Source organism: Beta vulgaris, chromosome 5 (genome assembly GCF_026745355.1).
Source record: "Beta vulgaris subsp. vulgaris cultivar EL10 chromosome 5, EL10.2, whole genome shotgun sequence".
Lineage (NCBI taxonomy): Eukaryota > Viridiplantae > Streptophyta > Magnoliopsida > Caryophyllales > Amaranthaceae > Beta > Beta vulgaris.
Window position 1 is genome coordinate 42,992,440 of NC_079206.1, and position 19,386 is coordinate 43,011,825.

General features: G+C 42.3%; 1 protein-coding gene across 1 annotated transcript; it reads left to right on the top strand.

The window, feature by feature from the left end:
- The first annotated feature begins 12,347 nt into the window (after window positions 1–12,347).
- LOC104893605 (uncharacterized) lies at window positions 12,348–13,959 on the top strand. Its single transcript, XM_010679731.2, has 2 exons — window positions 12,348–12,404; window positions 12,679–13,959. Exons 1-2 carry the CDS (start codon window positions 12,348–12,350, stop codon window positions 13,957–13,959), a joined length of 1,338 nt encoding a protein of 445 aa, XP_010678033.2.
- The last annotated feature ends 5,427 nt before the right edge of the window (window positions 13,960–19,386 follow it).

The window sequence follows — 19,386 nt, forward strand, 5'->3', positions numbered from 1 at the left end:
GAGTTATGATTTGAGTGAGTAAACTGCAACTTTTATAACTAAGGTGAGTAAACTGCAACTTTTATAACTAAGATGAGTAAACTGCAACTTTGTGCAAAGCTTAGTACCCTGTTTTGTGCTTAACTTATTTTTTTATCTTATGCCACAAGCCATAGGATAAGAAGCTTGAATTAAGATAGTTTCTGCTCAAATTAATCTAGAAACGAATATTCCAATTAATGTCATAATTAAAAATCCCCTCATTTCTTTTCTCTCACCTCTTCATTCCTTTATTCAGTTGATTTCTCTCATCCTCTACGTGTCTTCTTATCTTGATTTTCTTAGTCCAATTAAAAATAGGATTCTTAATGTTATAGCAGCTCCTTAGTAGTATTATGCATTATAGCTTTAATGAGTGTGTTATGTAATGTAGCTAATGTGTGTTTTTACTAAACTGATCAATAGTACAGTTCAGTTACATTAGAGAACACATTAATCAAAGGATCATGTGCGGTAATGAGAACATATATATTTGAAAAAAAATCCTGTAACGAGATCATTATTTCATCAAAAATGATATACCTCACAAAAATTAACATACTATACTACTTAGTACTTATCATGAGTAAGGAACAAGTACTTGAGATCTAAATTTTAATGAAAAAATAGGATTTAAGTCTTCACAATCTTGGGCATCCATCTTCTCTTTTTTGCAATATCAGATGACAATTTATATTGCAATTCTCCTTCTTAGTGGCAAATTGTAATATTAATGACCGGTTCTCTTACAAAAGCTACAAGTCCTTACTTGTTTTGCTAATTCCTTCCCACCTTTTCCCCACTTGCCTTTTGGATTTCCTTTTATTTTTGATGGCAAAGTGTAATCCCCTGTAATTTTATAGATTGTATAAATATATTTTAGTATTTATATATTTATATTTAAACATAATTTAGTAAGAAATGATTTAAATATTTAAAGAAGGTTGACTATTTTAAAAGTCAAAGGAATTATTTTAAGGATTTAAGGAAGTTAAAATATTTTGTTTAGGCATGCTTTGAAAAATGTTTGAAATCCATTTATGCTTGTCTACGGCTCGGAAGCCGTCCTGCCTATTGAAATTGAAGAACCAACTCTGTGAGTCATGCTTTATTCGGAGGACGCCAACTGGGCTGCTCTTCGCACAGCTTTGGATCAGGTTCCTGAAGTCAGGGGCAATGCTCTATTAAGAATGCAGCTGTATAAGCCATGAATGGCTCAAGAGTTTAATAAAAGAGTGGCTAGGCGGCCATTGAAGGAGGGATACCTTGTTTTGAGGAAAATGGAAGCAGTCGGTTGTGCCAAAGAAATGGGTAAGCTCACACCAAACTGGGAAAGGTCCTACAAGATAGTCCAAGAAGTTCAAAGTGACACATTTCGTCTAGAAGATATGGATGGTCGTTCTGTTCCTCAGACGTGGAACTAAGACACTTTGAAAAAAATACTACATCTGATGTAATTGGAAAAGTGTAATTCCCTGCTAACTAAGTGCCATAGCACGATAATGAAAAAGTAGAAATGTATACATGTATCTTGGCTCCCAGCCAAGCAAAATTCATATAATACAAATCTACTTCAATACTACGACTTTTCTTGTTATGCCTTGTTCTTTGATTAAGGGCACACACCATCGGCCACGCCGGTATTCAAAAAAGAACAACAAAACAAAAACACTCTATTAGGAGATCGGCCAACATGTCAAAATCCTTTAAGGATTACACATGACGAAGGCCACCAATTGATAAACTTATAAAGTTAACATCAATCTCCTAAACGAAGGCGGCTGGAATCAAGAAACTTTAGTAAAAGGATCTTACTTTCCGTCGAAAGGTCACTCACTGTGATAACCACCTTAGTAAAGGAATAAGTTATTGAAAGCTTTAACAAGGATGAACGGATTGCCACAATCCTAGATTATAATTTGCATAGTATACCACCATTAAGCATGGTGGTTCTCCTTCTTAGAACAAAGAAATTTACTAAAATTTCTTCGTCCAAGAAGGGGGGATACATATTAAATATACTAATGCAAGTAGCAAAACGTCCTTGAACGGAAAACCAAGCCTTGGTGCAACCTTTAGTAAAATTCTGACGAACAACTCTAGCATTTCAGGCCGAACAATTTTGCACTTGGTGTTATTATTCTTATGATTGGATTAGATCGTCCATATGGGATTGTCGACATCTTCGACCAAAACAATTTGCTTATAATTGGGAAAGTTATTTGGATTCAATTATTAAAGTATGAGCAAAATGGAAATAAGAGACAAGAAGTGAAAAAAGAGATTCTCTTGTAAAAATGCAAAGAAGATTACAACTAGGCTAAAAACAAAAAACAAACAAAAAAAAAAAACTAATATGCTAAGTACAAAAGGCCTTCACCCAAGATCGAAAAGAAAAAAAAACTAAGCGTCCGGCTCGGGAGGATTGTTGGAAACATCTGCTTGAGTCTCTGGGTCGGCCTCCTCCTCCTCTCCCTCGCCGTCCGATTCTTCGGAGACTGGGAGCTCCCTTCCGGCCATGGTGGCTTGTGAAGGCTTTCCTAAAACTCCATAAACATTCATATCTGGGAACGTTGTCGGGTTCGGCAAGCATTTCAAAGGCCCTCACTGCCTAAGTATTGGAGGTGTATCACCTCATTCAGTGCCTCCTTGGCGCCTCAAAAGCCTCAGTGGCCTCCTTCTACAGCTCGTGATTTTTACCCGGAGTAGCAATTCTCTCTCCGAAGCTCAATACTACATCTGTTCCTCAGACGTGGAACTAAGACACTTTGAAAAAAATACTACATCTGATGTAATTGGAAAAGTGTAATTCCCTGCTAACTAAGTGCCATAGCACGATAATGAAAAAGTAGAAATGTATACATGTATCTTGGCTCCCAGCCAAGCAAAATTCATATAATACAAATCTACTTCAATACTACGACTTTTCTTGTTATGCCTTGTTCTTTGATTAAGGGCACACACCATCGGCCACGCCGGTATTCAAAAAAGAACAACAAAACAAAAACACTCTATTAGGAGATCGGCCAACATGTCAAAATCCTTTAAGGATTACACATGACGAAGGCCACCAATTGATAAACTTATAAAGTTAACATCAATCTCCAAACGAAGGCGGCTGGAATCAAGAAACTTTAGTAAAAGGATCTTACTTTCCGTCGAAAGGTCACTCACTGTGATAACCACCTTAGTAAAGGAATAAGTTATTGAAAGCTTTAACAAGGATGAACGGATTGCCACAATCCTAGATTATAATTTGCATAGTATACCACCATTAAGCATGGTGGTTCTCCTTCTTAGAACAAAGAAATTTACTAAAATTTCTTCGTCCAAGAAGGGGGGATACATATTAAATATACTAATGCAAGTAGCAAAACGTCCTTGAACGGAAAACCAAGCCTTGGTGCAACCTTTAGTAAAATTCTGACGAACAACTCTAGCATTTCAGGCCGAACAATTTTGCACTTGGTGTTATTATTCTTATGATTGGATTAGATCGTCCATATGGGATTGTCGACATCTTCGACCAAAACAATTTGCTTATAATTGGGAAAGTTATTTGGATTCAATTATTAAAGTATGAGCAAAATGGAAATAAGAGACAAGAAGTGAAAAAAGAGATTCTCTTGTAAAAATGCAAAGAAGATTACAACTAGGCTAAAAACAAAAAACAAACAAAAAAAAAAAACTAATATGCTAAGTACAAAAGGCCTTCACCCAAGATCGAAAAGAAAAAAAAAACTAAGCGTCCGGCTCGGGAGGATTGTTGGAAACATCTGCTTGAGTCTCTGGGTCGGCCTCCTCCTCCTCTCCCTCGCCGTCCGAGGATTCTTCGGAGACTGGGAGCTCCCTTCCGGCCATGGTGGCTTTGTGAAGGCTTTCCTAAAACTCCATACAACATTCATATCTGGGAACGTTGTCGGGTTCGGCAAGCATTTCAAAGGCCCTCACTGCCTAAGTATTGGAGGTGTTTATCACCTCATTCAGTGCCTCCTTGGCCGCCTCAAAAGCCTCAGTGGCCTCCTTCTACAGCTCGTGATTTTTACCCGGAGGTAGCAATTCTCTCTCCGAAGCTCAATACTACATCTGTTCCTCAGACGTGGAACTAAGACACTTTGAAAAAAATACTACATCTGATGTAATTGGAAAAGTGTAATTCCCTGCTAACTAAGTGCCATAGCACGATAATGAAAAAGTAGAAATGTATACATGTATCTTGGCTCCCAGCCAAGCAAAATTCATATAATACAAATCTACTTCAATACTACGACTTTTCTTGTTATGCCTTGTTCTTTGATTAAGGGCACACACCATCGGCCACGCCGGTATTCAAAAAAGAACAACAAAACAAAAACACTCTATTAGGAGATCGGCCAACATGTCAAAATCCTTTAAGGATTACACATGACGAAGGCCACCAATTGATAAACTTATAAAGTTAACATCAATCTCCTAAACGAAGCGGCTGGAATCAAGAAACTTTAGTAAAAGGATCTTACTTTCCGTCGAAAGGTCACTCACTGTGATAACCACCTTAGAAAGGAATAAGTTATTGAAAGCTTTAACAAGGATGAACGGATTGCCACAATCCTAGATTATAATTTGCATAGTATACCACCATTAAGCGTGGTTCTCCTTCTTAGAACAAAGAAATTTACTAAAATTTCTTCGTCCAAGAAGGGGGATACATATTAAATATACTAATGCAAGTAGAAAACGTCCTTGAACGGAAAACCAAGCCTTGGTGCAACCTTTAGTAAAATTCTGACGAACAACTCTAGCATTTCAGGCCGAACAATTTTGCACTTGGTTTATTATTCTTATGATTGGATTAGATCGTCCATATGGGATTGTCGACATCTTCGACCAAAACAATTTGCTTATAATTGGGAAAGTTATTTGGATTCAATTATTAAAGTATGAGCAAAATGGAAATAAGAGACAAGAAGTGAAAAAAGAGATTCTCTTGTAAAAATGCAAAGAAGATTACAACCTAGGCTAAAAACAAAAAACAAAAAAAAAAAAAAACTAATATGCTAAGTACAAAAGGCCTGCGGCCAAGATCGAAAAGAAAAAAAAACTAAGCGTCCGGCTCGGGAGGATTGTTGGAAACATCTGCTTGAGTCTCTGGGTCGGCCTCCTCCTCCTCTCCCTCGCCGTCCGAGGATTCTTCGGAGACTGGGAGCTCCCTTCCGGCCATGGTGGCTTTGTGAAGGCTTTCCTAAAACTCCATACAACGTTCATATCTGGGAACGTTGTCGGGTTCGGCAAGCATTTCAAAGGCCCTCACTGCCCAAGTATTGGAGGTGTTTATCACCTCATTCAATGCCTCCTTGGCCGCCTCAAAAGCCTCAGTGGCCTCCTTCTACAGCTCGTGATTTTTACCCGGAGGTAGCAATTCTCTCTCCGAAGCTCAACGACTGTCAAAAGGGGCGTGTTCCTTTCATCTTTGAGAGTTAGCTCAAGGGCGGCCTTTTCGTCTAAAAGCTCGGTTAGACGGAGGAGGTATCTCTGGTTGGCCGACTCCAGCTCGGTTGAACGCCTCTCCTAAGCTTCTCTTGACTGGCGATGCAAGACTTCCTACTCGGCCATGGAGAATTGAGCCTGGTCCGCAGCTTTGGTGGCATCCCGGACAAGTTTCTTATTCTCTTTTCTGAGCAACCTTGCCCAGTCCTCAGTTATTATACAGCGAGCAAAAAGCTGTAAAACAGAAGTTTAAGGCATGTCAGGACGATCGCAAAAGTTGTATAATTTGCTAAGTATAAAAAGGAAGACGGCGGAGAAATAAAGGCTGTACCTCAGCAGCTAGTTGAGACATGTAGCCTACATGCCCAGATGAACCCCCTCTTAAGCCTTTGATGTAAGGCTCAGGGAAGCATTTGAATAGCTCCTGTTTGAGCTTCTCACGATCGGTCGAAGTCATCCTCCCAAAGGCCGCTGAGGAATCGTCGTCCGATAAGATCGGAGAACCGTCAAGAGCTACTTTAGCTTCCCCTTTGCTTTTATCTGAAAGAGGAGACTCGTCAGTATATCGGACGGGTATAACCACGACCAGTTTGTTGGACAGACTCATTGGACGTCCGCCCACGCGCAGGATTCTAACTATGTTAGAATAGTAAGACTCACCAGAAGATCGAGAGGCCGATCTATAAGCCTAAGGCATCTGTGATACCAGCCTTGCTACCGGCCTAGAAAAAGCTGATCCGTGCACAGCCGCGTCCGGCTGAGAAGCTTGCTTTTCGGCCCCTTCTACCTCGTCCAGGAGTACAACCGCGCCTAGTTGCTCAGAAGTAATGGGGGGTGTCAAACCCACTAGGCCGATATAGATAACCATGGCCTTCTCTTCGGCTGAGGGGGGAACTTCCTCCGTTGAAAGGGGAATCTCGACCTTGGGCACAGGAGGCTGGTCAGTTTTCTTTTTCTTGGCCGTGAAGCCTTTGGATTTTTTGGGAGGAGGGGCGTCTCCCGTTGCGGTCGACCTATTCTTTGTGGCCGCCTTCTCCGCCAACGCCTTGGACGTTGCAACATTTATCTGAAAAGAGTCAAGTTAAATACAAACGCGTCAGAAAAAATAAGAGAGTAATCATAATAAGGATAGCAAAATCCCAACTTGGACGGGGCTTGCCCGAAAAAGGAGATCGGCAAGACTCAACTAAAGTTGGCCCCTGGACGAGGTCCTGCCAAAGAAGGAGACCATCATCAAATTTTTCCTAGCTGGGTGGGAGTTCGTCCAAGAAAGTTAAAAAAGCGTTATGGACGACGCTTTCCCCAAGAAGAAAACCGGCCACCAGAGGTTAGGGCGCCTTTATCTTGGAAGCTGCGAGCGAAGGAAGAACTCGTTTAGAAAATCAATTACACTATTACATCCAAGGACGAGGTCATGCAAGAGAGGGAAGCGACCTTATAAAGGTTGACCGCCTTCCTCTCCGGAGAAGGGGGCGTCCAGATGCGATGGCTCATCCCGTGGACGAGCCTCATGGGTCTAAGAAGACCGGCCTGATGCTTCTTGGACGCCTTTCGTTCTGAAGAAGGGTTCGTCCAAGAAAGAAAAGGAAAAAAAAAAGAAAGAAAAAAAAGAAAATTTTTACTTACCAAGGTGTGCGTCCTCTTTTCAGAGCCGGACTTATTGTACTCTTTCCACAACGTGCTAGTGAATTTAGACATACTTATGTCTCCTAGCCAAGACTTTTTCAGGAAGGCTTTGGCTGCAGCTGAAAAGGAAAAAATGCACTAAGGTTAAGATACAATTGTAAGACGAAGTTATTTACTTAGAGAAATCTGAGCAAATATACCTCTGTCCTCGGCCTGCCGCAAGCCTGCGGAAACCAGAAAGTTGTCATTATAAAACATCGCCTTAAAGGGAATCCAGTTGGACGAACCCTTAAAGGGCGAACTATTAGGGGTAGAGTACGCCGCAATTCGGACGTACTCCATCATTTCCTCCGCGAAATCATCTTCCACCTCCAGGAATGAAGCTGTTCAGCCGGTATTAGTGGGGGCTCGGCTGAAATAGCGGCAACGTCTGGCAACTGCTTCGGAGGGAGATTGGACGAATAGAAACTCTGCCTTCCAAGCATGCATCTTAGATGTTTTATCCCAAGACGTCAGGAAGTCATGACGGTTACAAACGCTGAACCAAGCTCCATTAATTATTCTGGGAAGTTTAGATACGTAATGTATCTGGGTAAAGGCAGCCAAAGAAGGATCAACACCCTTTAACTCACAGACGACCAAGAAAGTCAGAATATTCTGCCATGAGTTAGGGGCAAGCTGATTATGACCAATGTTGTAATGATGAAGTAAGCGGCTTATGAATGGATACAAGGGAAATTGTAACCCTATGTCCAAGGCTAGCCGATAAACGGCAAAGTGGCGGGCCGGCGCACTTACTATGGTATCCTCCCTACCTAGCAGTACGAAGGAGAACCCGACATTGGTATTGCAGAAGAAAAATGTCTGAGGTCCGATCCTACTCGTCCAAGCCAACTATCGTCGGCCAGGATGAATTTGGGGTCTGATAGGGGACCTGAACGCCGTCTAATTTAAGAAGACGTGGTACACGGCTCCTCCGAGTCATAAGACGGGTTTGAGGAGACTTCCACCTCATTAGGCTCGTCCATCGCCGCAACTTGTCCGGACGGGCTGGCCTCGGAGGTCCTTTGGGGGATCCTCTCTTCCTGGACGATCTCAGGAGAGGGAGTTCGGTTGGCTAGCCGAGCACTTTGAATCTCACGCTCCCCTCCTTCGGGGACTCGGCCTGTTGATACGTCCATTCCCGAGCTAGAAGGCCGGGAGATTCACCCCTCGTCTAATACGAGCTGTTTGTTTGACGCGCGCCAAATTACCCTGCAGAGGTAAAGACTGGGACATCTGACTTCGTCGTCCATGTCCAAATAAATAAAATGCATGTCCGGCCAGAATAAGCCAATCTCTAGAATATGCCGAGGAAGAAAGGCTCTCTGTTCTAGGGTTAAGACCAACCCTTAAGCGGTCGGGATTGTTCGATGAAGAGGACGAATCCATTTTTTCTTAAAAAGAATGAAAAAGGAAAAACACAAAGTAAGGATTAACAAAAGGAATACCTGTAGAAATTACTCGGACGGATGGAAAAACCTTAGCGAAGGTCTTGGACGGATTGAAGAAACTTAGCGAGGTCTTGGAAGAAGGCTCTTTCTCTCTCTAAGGATCAGTAAGGAATTGAGCAGAGTCTCTCTTTCTAAAAAGTTCTCTCAAGGATGTGAAAATGATTTCAGAAAGGACAAGGGAACATATTTATAAGGAGGTAAAAATGACCTCCATCTCCGGTAAAGTAACCGTTGCATTCAAAAAACTCTTGAGGGTTGACCTGTTAAGACCGGCTAAATGACGCCCATTTCATCTTGAAAAAGATAGGGCTTCATGTCGGTTAAAAGAGAATTCCAGCCGTCTTGGCGCCTAAGCTGGTAAAGATCCTCTTTTAAGGGGCAATCGTTGTAACCTGAAATATCAACGACTATAAATGGGACACGTGGCCTCATCACAACCCTACATGTGGCACTTTGCTGCTGCAGTAAAGTACATGGCCCAGAAAAATGTATGGACTAATGTACACCTTTCCTGAATAAAGGAAGTTGTACTAGCCCTTCTTCTGGCCCAATATGTACTTAGGCCCAGTAAAATCCAAGGGCATCTTTTTATAATAGGTGATATGTACTCTCCAATCAATGATCACCAAGTGTCATAATATTATTGCTTAGCCAATCAAATGCCCTCAAATTAGGGTGACATCAAGGTACAACAGTCATTTCAGACACTATAAATAGTCCTTGAAATCAGGGGAAAGATACATTTTTCAGAGGATAGTACTGTTATTCTGCCATAAATTCTTTCTCTCTCTTTACTTTCTCCCTTTAAAAGTTCCTTCATACTCCTGATACCTGACTTAAGCTTCAGAGGGGGAAATACCACCCAAACCTCCAGGTGGGTCCCTTTTTGCATGTTTGAAGGCACAACTCAGGATCTGGTTTTAAGTCCAGGCATTGTTGCACAAGTCTCATATAGTTGAACCTACTGTTGGGGATAGTAGTAATTATTTACGAGTCAAGCACTACGTTACATTTATCTTTTTCATATGGAGGTTTGTAGGGCATATATGATAATTGTAAAATTTGATGACCAATGACGAAGAAGATATTATAGGAACACAAATCATTACACATACACAATAGCCACTATGTTTTCTAAAATCACATATGATCATCATAAACTCTGTCAATATTACAAGGTCAGCATGCTTAATTTTTTAAGGAACCATAAGGAGCAAGGAGAAGTAAATGAACATCGACCTGGATCATGATCCAATATAAATGTCCCACGGTGAATTTCATGCTTTCCTTCCCTTAAAACTATAAAATTCTCAAATTGCAACTAAATGTCACTAGTAGAATAAATGCTACTTGCTGCGGTTAAAAAGTGCCCTATTGCTGCGGTTTGGGGCGCGCAACAATTAAGGGCGCAGCAATAGGTATTAATTATATTGCTGCGGTTTTAAATCGCAGCAATATATACCAATATTGCTGCGGTTTTTTAGGCCAAACCGCAGCAATAGATATTTTTTTAATAATAAAAATACAGGTATATTGCTGCGGTTTCTTCCCGAAACCGCAGCAATATATGCATGGCAGGTAAAAATTTTTTATTTTTTTTTTCATTACTCAAGGCCCATAAAGATCTTACCCACAAAGATCTGTTAACTCATAGGTAAAAACAGAAGCTTTATCAGCTTATATGAGAGGAAAATACAGAGATATTCAAGTGAAAGTTTATGAATATTTTAACTCACGCAATATTTTACAATTACTGAATTACAGATCTAAAAACAAATACAATTACTGAATTACAGATAATTAACAAAAAAAAAAAACAAAAAGAAAAGTGTGAACGACTTTGACGCAAACCAAGCTTTTCAACCCAAGCCATCTGATAAAACTGAACAGCATGACCTTTGCTTCTCATCCATGGTGGTGGCGCGATTCACGAGCGACAAAGGCCGGCGAAATCCAGCGAGCCACGAACGACGAAGGCCGACGACCACGAGCCACGAGCGACGCTCGCTCGCCCAACACTCGAACACGATGCTCGCCTTCACACCCTCGCTCACACGCACCACCTTCGTCGGTCTGCTTCGAACGACCACGCACATACACACACTCGAGCACTCCACTGCTTAAAAGACCAAGGGATTAGTGCTATTACTTTCGCTTTGTCAGTCGGGGAAAAGAATTGGAAAATAAAAGGATTTTTGTCAATTTCATGAACGGCCATACCTCCATGTCGCTTCCAGGAAGCTCTGAGGACTGATTTCATGGCTTCAATGTTGAAAGAGCTTTTTGTAAATAATTTACCAACAAGAGCCAGGCTTACTTGATGCGCCATTCCTCTGTAAGGCTAAATTTCTTCCATCCTTCCACTAAATCGTCTACCATAATTGAGCCTTACCGCAACAAGAAACGCAGATACAAGGACAAGAGTCTAGCGAGGCCTTGTAAAAACAAACTCACGGAACCCAGAACTCGGGGAAGAATTATACAGCAAAAACAAGAATGGACCGATAATTGCTTCGAAGGCGACGAGAGAGAACGATAGAGAGGAGACAAGACGGTTTAAGGAGACAGAGGGCGAAAGCAGCGCCGAAGAGGAGAGAGAGAGGGCGACCGAAGAGAGAGAGGAGAGAGGGCAAAAACCCTAGTGAGGAGAGAGAGGGGGAGAATGAGGAGAAACGGCTGAGGACATGTAATGAGAGGGAGAGAGGGAAACAAACCCTAACTGGGCCGAATTTTTTGTTTTATTTAAAACAGCATATACAGCTAATATTGCTGCGGTTGCCACGTAGGAACGCAACAATATATTAAAAAATATTTTTTTAATATATTGCTGCGGTCCTACGTGGAAACGCATAAATTAGTTGTTATGGGCCCCACATGTTTTTCAAAATTTATCCGTTGAACAATATTGCTGCGGTTTTTGGCGGGAACCGCAACAATATTGTCATTTTCTATTTTTTATTTCTTTTTGTGTGTTATATTGCTGCATATAGGTAAAACCGTAGCAATATCAGCGTAGCAAATAGCATTTATTCTACTAGTGTGTATCATCTTATAATCTTTGTTATCCATAAACAAAAATAATATTTAACACTAATATGGTACAAGCAAAACACATTCTCAAACTGCAATGTATGATTTTTTTACATGTTACTCTTTTCTTATTCATCAAACAAAAAATGTTGTAACACTGAATTCGTAGATAACCCACCCCCGGCCTCGAGATAAAAGGGAATCATACAGTAATTTCATCTTTTACAAAAATAATGACATCACTTATTGTGCATTATCTAAAACCACGTTAACCTTTCAAGAACACTCTACAAAAAACAAACTTTCACATTAATAGTATGTAACAAGAAAAACCCTAAAAATATTTGAAACTAAGATACATTAAAAACTCCGGCAACGCTGATGTGTTTATGAGATATCAGAATGTGAAAACTTCAATACTCTTGAAAACAACTTAGCCTTTAATTCTTTTCCTATCGCTATCTCCACCACCATTGTATCACACTACGATTAGTTATTATACGTCCCTATTGTCCCTTATGTTGTTTCTCAACTTCTGTTAGATTATTTCCTTACGGACAGCAGGCCGAGTTAATCAGCATCAAAGATTATCAACAATTCAGAAGTTTAGAAGTTGTTTTTGCTCCAATCAACCTACTCCACTTGACCATGTTGCAGTGTATCACTAAGCATAGCTTGCTTGGCGCAATCACTTGTGTTGTAGCCTGAAAATCAATGGCTACAGAGATGACACGTGGCACTATCCTAGCCTTACATGTAGCGTTTGCTTATGTAGGTAAAGTACATGGGTTAGCAGGTTGTATGGGCTAAAGTACACTTTTCTGAGGAAAAGATGTACTAAACACCCCCATTTTCGCAGAAGTGGTTTAACAATCTTCCTCCTAACTCAGTGAACAATTTCACTAAGCTTAGTATATTGTTTACCAGCCATTTCGTAGCTAATCGGCAAGAGAAGAAGACCAGCATGCATTTGGGCAAGGTTGTTCAGGGGCCTAAAGAAGCCTTGAGAAGCTATGTGAAGAGATTTAACCTAGAGGCATTGCAGATCCAGGATCTGAATGCTGGTGTGGCATTTGATGCTTTCATCCGAGGTTTGAGACCTGGAAGTTTTAAGTTCGATTTGGTTAAAAAGAAAATAACCACCCTAACTAAGGCCCTTAAGGAGGTCGAAGCTTTTATTCATGCTACGGAAGTTTATGCGGAAGCAAAACATCCGGAGGCAAAGAAAGTTGAAGAGGCTGGTCAGCCAAAAAAGAGTGTCCCCAAGAAAGCTGAAACTTGGGCAATGACCTCAATGACAACTTCGTCCAAAAGAAGCAGAAGACCTGAACCGGCAGCCTCAGCTGAGCCCATAGAGTTCAGCAAGGATCAGTATTCCATTCTCATGGAGATCAAGGATCAGCATGAGCTGAAAGCGCCGGTAGAAATGAAGACGCCCAACAGAAACAGGGACAAAAGTAAGTACTGTCATTTCCACAAAGATTGTGGTCATGAGATGAATGAGTGTAAGCATCTGAAAAGAGCATTGGAAGACTTAGCCCGCAAGGCTAAAATGAACTCTTATCTACCTCAATCCAGTAGAAAATTCCAGAAGAAGGACAATCGTCAGGGAAGAAGAAAAGATGATGAGAGCACTGATGAGGATGTGGTGATGGTAATTTCTGGAGGATTTGCAGCCGGAGGTCCTACAAATCACGGCCACAAAAACTATTTGCGGGAACTCAGCCAGGTGATGCTTACCAACCAGGCAGAGTTTGACCCTTTCCCCAAAATAGTGGTCAGCGAGCAAGACCAGTGGAAGATAAGAACGCCTCATGATGACCCACTGGAGGTAGAGATGAAAATTGCAAATCTCAGGGTAAGACGGATCCTGATTGATACAGGAAGTTCTACCGATATCATCAGTGCGGATTGTCTATCAAGGTTGAAGTTTGATGAAAATAATTTAGTTCCTGTCAATCATCCTTTTATTGGCTTCGGTGGAGGAGTCATTCATCCCATGGGGACGGTCACCTTACCCGTCAGGGTGGGAGATAAGGAGGTTGCCCGAATGCTTTTTGTAAAATTCTTGGTAGTACGAGATCTGACAGCTTATAATGTCATTCTCGGACGACCTACCTTGAATCACATCAAAGCCGTCATAGTGACTCATCTGATGCTTATGAAATTCGAGTGTGATGGTGGGAAGATTGGATCTCTTTATGGAGATCAGCAGGCCGCGAGAGAATGCTACCTTACCACCCTAAAACCATCATCATGGAAAGGAGAGAAGTCAGAGCGGCCAAGGGCCATGGAGGATGAACCAGCCGAGAAGTTAAAAGGCTAGATAAGTGAATTAAAGCAAGAAGTAGAAAAGGCACAAATGAAGCCCCTTCTAGAGAGCAAGCCGTCCATGCTCTTACCGAATAAGAAAAGAAGATGTTTGGCTATCAAGGAAGAGAAAAATTTTGGTCTGAGGAAGTAATGGCCATCATGAGCTTGGGACTAGATCGTCCAGAGCCAGTGGAAAGCCTAGTTGAGATTTGCTTGAGTCCAGAACGTCCAGAAAGGACGCTGAAAGTTGGATCCTACCTAAGTCCTCAAGACCAAGGACACCTTTATTATCTTGCTAAACAAATTTGAGGATGTTTTTGCATACACTGTTGAGGAAATGCCAGGGATTGATCCCGAAGTTGCTGTGCATAAGTTAAACATAGAGCTGGGGTAGAAGCCAGTCCGGCAGAAGAAGAGGCACCTGGGTCCGGCCAGGAACCAAGCGGTTGATCAGGAAGTCCAAAAGCTACTAAAATCCAAGTTTTTCCGGGAAACCTACTATCCGGATTGGATCGCCGACGTGGTCATGGTCCCCAAGCCGAATGGCACTTGGAGGATGTGTGTTGACTACACCGATTTGAACAAGGCCTGTCCTAAGGACAGTTTCCCTCTGCGTAAAATTGATCGGTTGGTTGACTCTACAGCAGGGCATGCACTACTTAGCTTTATGGACGCCTATTCAGGCTTTCACCAAATTCCTATGTGGCCTAAGGACCAAGATAATACCTCATTCATTACTGAAAAGGGTCTCTATGGCTGGCTTAGGATGCCTTTCGACCTAAGGAATGCACTAGCCACCTTTCAGAGGCTTATAAACACAGTCTTTCAGCCGCAATTAGGAAGGAATATGGAGGCTTATATTGACGATATGATTGTCAAAAGCCCGAAGGAGATGGATCATCTAGATGACTTAAGAGAAACATTCATGACTTTGAGGAAATACAAATTAAAGCTCATTCCGCAGAAGTGCGTTTTTGGAGTGGTAGCCGGGAAGTTTTTAGGGTTCTTAGTCAATCAACGAGGTATTGAGGCCAACCCTGACAAGATACAAGCAATTTTGTCTATGTCTTCTCCGTCCAAGATCAAGGAAGTCTAGCGTTTGACGGGGTGTCTGGCCGCCCTTGGACGATTCTTATCTAAATCTGGCGATAAGTGTCATCATTTCTTTGCAACAATAAAAAAGAATGCAAAATTTGAGTGGACGGATGAAGCAGAGAAAGCTCTTCAGCAGGTAAAGGAGCATCTTCGGCAATTTCCCAGGCTAATCATCCCGGCCGAAGGAGAAAAATTATATGTTTACGTGGCCGTGTCCCCGTTTGCGGTTAGTGCTGTTCTCTTAGCTGAAAGGGACTCAGTACAAACACTCGTCTACTTTGTTAGCCATGTGCTAAAGGACGCTGAGGGAAGGTATTCAATGATAGAGAAGTTCGGCCTGGCGCTGCTGATGGCCAGCCGAAAGCTGAGATCGTATTTCCTTGCTCACAGTATTCTAGTCTATACTGACCAGCCGTTGAAGCAAGTATTGCATAAGATAGATGCATCTAGACGAATGCTGAAGTGGGCCGTGGAGCTCAATATGTTTGATTTATCATTCGAGCCCTCAGAAAAGCAATTAAGGGGCAAGCCTTGGTAGACTTTATTGTAGAGCTTACTCGGCCTACGGTAGAATGCGTTCAAGATCCAGTAGAGGGGAAGCGGCATTGGACCTAATGGTGGATGGATCGTCCACGCCAATGGTTGTGGAGCTGGATCATCTTCCAATCACCAGAGGGGAAAAATTTGAGTATGCTATGAAATTTTAGTTCCAGGCTTCGAACAATGAAGCGGAGTATGAAGCTCTCTTAGCCGGCATCAGAATGTGCAAAGTGGCCGGTGTCTGGAAATTGAAGCAAAGACAGACTTTCTGCTGGTGGTCAGTCAAGTCAATGGGGATTTTGAATGCAAATAAGCATCTATGAGTAAGTACATGAATTTGATCAAAGAAGAAATAAAGTCATTAAAGCGATTTGTGCTCGACTAAGTGCCAAGGTCAGAAAATCATCAAGCTAATGCTCTCTCCAAGCTAGCCAGTTCGGCTGAAGGAGATGTGCCAAGAACTGTGTTCTGGGAGGCGAAGTCGGCCAAGAGCATTGATCCAGAGGAGTTCCTGTTTCTCAGCCGAGAAAACGATGTGATGAGGCCCATCATCGACTTTAAGAACACAGGCCGGCTACCCCTTGATCTCATGGAGGCCAAGTATGTAAAGGCTAGGGACAAGTGGTTTGAGTTGTGGAATGAAACTCTGTACAAGTAATCCTTCAACCGGCCTCTTCTCAAATGTATAACTAGAAAGGACGGGATGGAAGTCCTGAAAGAGCTGCATGAGGGAGCTTGTGCCTCCCACATTGGGGGAAGGGGGTTAGGAGAAAAATCTTTAAGGAGGACTTTGAAGGAGGACGCTTTGCTTTATGCAAAAAAATGTGATAGTTGTCAAAGGCATGGCAACGTCTATCAGAAGCCGTCCAACTACTTAACTCCAGTCCTTTTTCCCCTTCCCTTTGCCAAATTGGGAATAGATATTCTTGGCCCTTTTCCTATAGCAGCCGGCCAGAAAAAATTTGTGATAGTTGCCGTCGACTACTTCACAAAACGGATGGAAGCTGAAGCTATGAGGGGAATTACCACCAATGACGTCAAAGGGTTCGTCTAGAAAAACCTCATCACAAGGTTTGGTATGCCTCAATCCAGTGTTTTTGACAATGGACCACAGTTTGAGATGCCCAAGCTCCGTCAATGGTTGGCCGACCAAGGAATTAGGGCCCACTTTGCTGCAGTTGCCCATCCTCAGGCCAATGGCCAGGTCGAAGCTTTCAACAAGATCCTATGAGCTGGAATTAAAAAGAAGCTGGATAATGCAAGAGGATTATGGGTAGAAGAGTTACAGTTGATTTTATGGTTAATTAGAACAACAGCCAAGAACTCAACTGGAGAAACTCCGTTCATGCTCGTCTATGGCGCTGAGGCCGTTCTCCCTATTGAAGTTGAGGAGCCGACTGTGCGAGTCATGTTGTATTCAGAGGACACCAACTGGGCTGCCCTCCGGACGGCATTGGATCAGGTTCCTGAAGTCAGGGGCAATGCGCTTCTAAGGATGCAACTTTACAAATTAAGAATGGCTCGAGAATTTAACAAACGAGTGGCTAGACAGCCATTGAAAGTAGGAGATTTCGTCCTGAAAAAAATGGAAGCAATAGGCCGGGCCAAGGAGCTGGGCAAGCTCACTCCGAACTGGGAGGGACCCTACAAAATCGTCCAAGAAGTTCAAAGTGGCACCTTTCGTCTGGAGTGTATGGACAGTCGTTATGTTCCTAGGACGTGGAACTTTGACACTTTGAAAAAATACTTTGTTTAAGATATAGCTCAAGGAAGTGTAATCTTTTCTTAGTGCCTAATAATGAAAAAGTAGAAATGTATACATGTATCTTGGCTCCCAGCTAAGCAAAATTCATATAATACAAATCTACTTCTCTCCTATGACTGTCTCTCTGTTTGATATGTTTGCCTTATTTTGTTGTCTAAAGATGCATGCAATTGGCCAAACAGACTTATAAAGCAGAAGAGCAAGTAAAAACTTCTATTAGGAGACCGGCCAACATGTTATCATCCTATAAAGGATAGCCCATGATATAGGCCTGCAATTTGTTAACTTAAAGAGTTAAACATCTCCTAAACGAAGTCGGCTGGAATTAGGACGCTTTAGTAAAAGTGTCCTACTTTCCGTCCAAAAGCCATACCCTGAGATAACAACCTTAGTAAAGGAACAAGTTATTTCATATTTTTAACAAGGATGGACGAGTTTCCATAGCTTTCATCAAATGTCCAAGTTATCTAGCAAATTATGGTCATTCTCCTTCTTGAACTAAAAAGAGGGCACTGACTTCTCTTTGTCCAAGAAGGGGGGCATATATGGACCTAATATACTGCAGATAACCAAGTTCTTGTACAAAAAGATAGTATTGCAAATTCTGACGAAGGATAGCCAAATTTCAGGCTGAACAGGTTTTTAACTTGGCATATCTGATAATTGAATTAAAGTATTCGGCTAATTAGAGCTGATTGCGCTGGTTGAGGTGTTTTAGGCCGAGTTGTTTTTCGTACTTTGCATTTTTGCCCAAAATTGGATTAAAAGATAGGTGTCATATGTATGAAATTACGAAGCTTTGTAGCAAGAAAAAAGACAACTCTTTTATATATGATTAAAAGAGAAAAATTATAAACTAGTCTAAAGATACACAAAAAACTAAAAAACTACAAAGTACAAGTGGCCTGCGGCCAAGACAGAGAATAGGAGAGTTAAGCTTCTGGAGGTGTTTTGTTTTCTTCGTCATGGGCCTCGGTCTCTTCTTCCTCCTCCTCATCTTCTGAGGACTCTTTGAAGACGGGAGGTTCCTCCCCTTTAATGCCGGCTTTATGAAGACTCTCCTGAAATTCTAGCCGACGAACATATCTGGGGATGTCGTCCTCTTCGGCCAGCATCTCGAAGGCCTTCATTGCCCAGGATTTCAAAGTATCTAACACTTCGTTTAGAGCTTCCTTGGCCGCCTCTTCAGTAGCACTAACCTCTGCTTTCAGCGCATGGATCTTCGCCCGAAGATAGCGGTTTTCTTTGCGAAGTTTCGCGGCCGCCAGCAGTACTGCGTCCCTTTCAGCTTTAAGAGCCAGCTCAAGGGCTGCTTTTTCGTCCAGCAACTCAGTCAGCCGGACCAGGTACCTTTTGTTCTCGGCCTCCATTTTGGCCGAGCGTGTATCCCAAGCCTTTTTGGACTGGAGATGCAGTATTTCTTGCTCGGCCATGGCAAATTGGGCCAGGTCCGCTGCCGTTGTAGCATCACAGACGATCTGCTTATTCTCCTTTCTTAGCAGCCGGGCCCAGTCTTCAGTTATTATACTGCGAGCAAAGAGCTAAAGAAAGAAAGACGAAGAAATGTTAGGACGATAGCAGGACAAAAATATTTACAAGTATAGAAATCAAGCGGCTAAAGAAGAAAGGTATACCTCAGCAATAAGTTGAGACATATAGCCTACATGTCCTGAAGAAGCCCCTCTCAAACCCTTGATGTAAGGTTCAGGGAAGCATTTGAAAAGCTCCTGCTTGAGCTTTTCACGGTCGGCGAGGTCATCCTCGCGAAAGCGGCAGAGGATTCGTCGTCCGAGAGAGTGGGAGACCCTTTAGGAGCTGCTTCAGCTGCCCCTTTCCCTTTATCTGAAAGAGGAGACTCGTCAATATTACGTACGGGTATGACTACGGCCTGTCTGTTGGACGGACTCATAGGTCGACCGCCAACGCGCAAAGTTCTAAACACATTCGAATAGTAAGACTCACCAGAAGTTCGGGAGGCCGTCCTATATGCCTCGGCATCTGGGATACCAGTTTAGCAACTGGCCTAGAAAAGGTTGACCT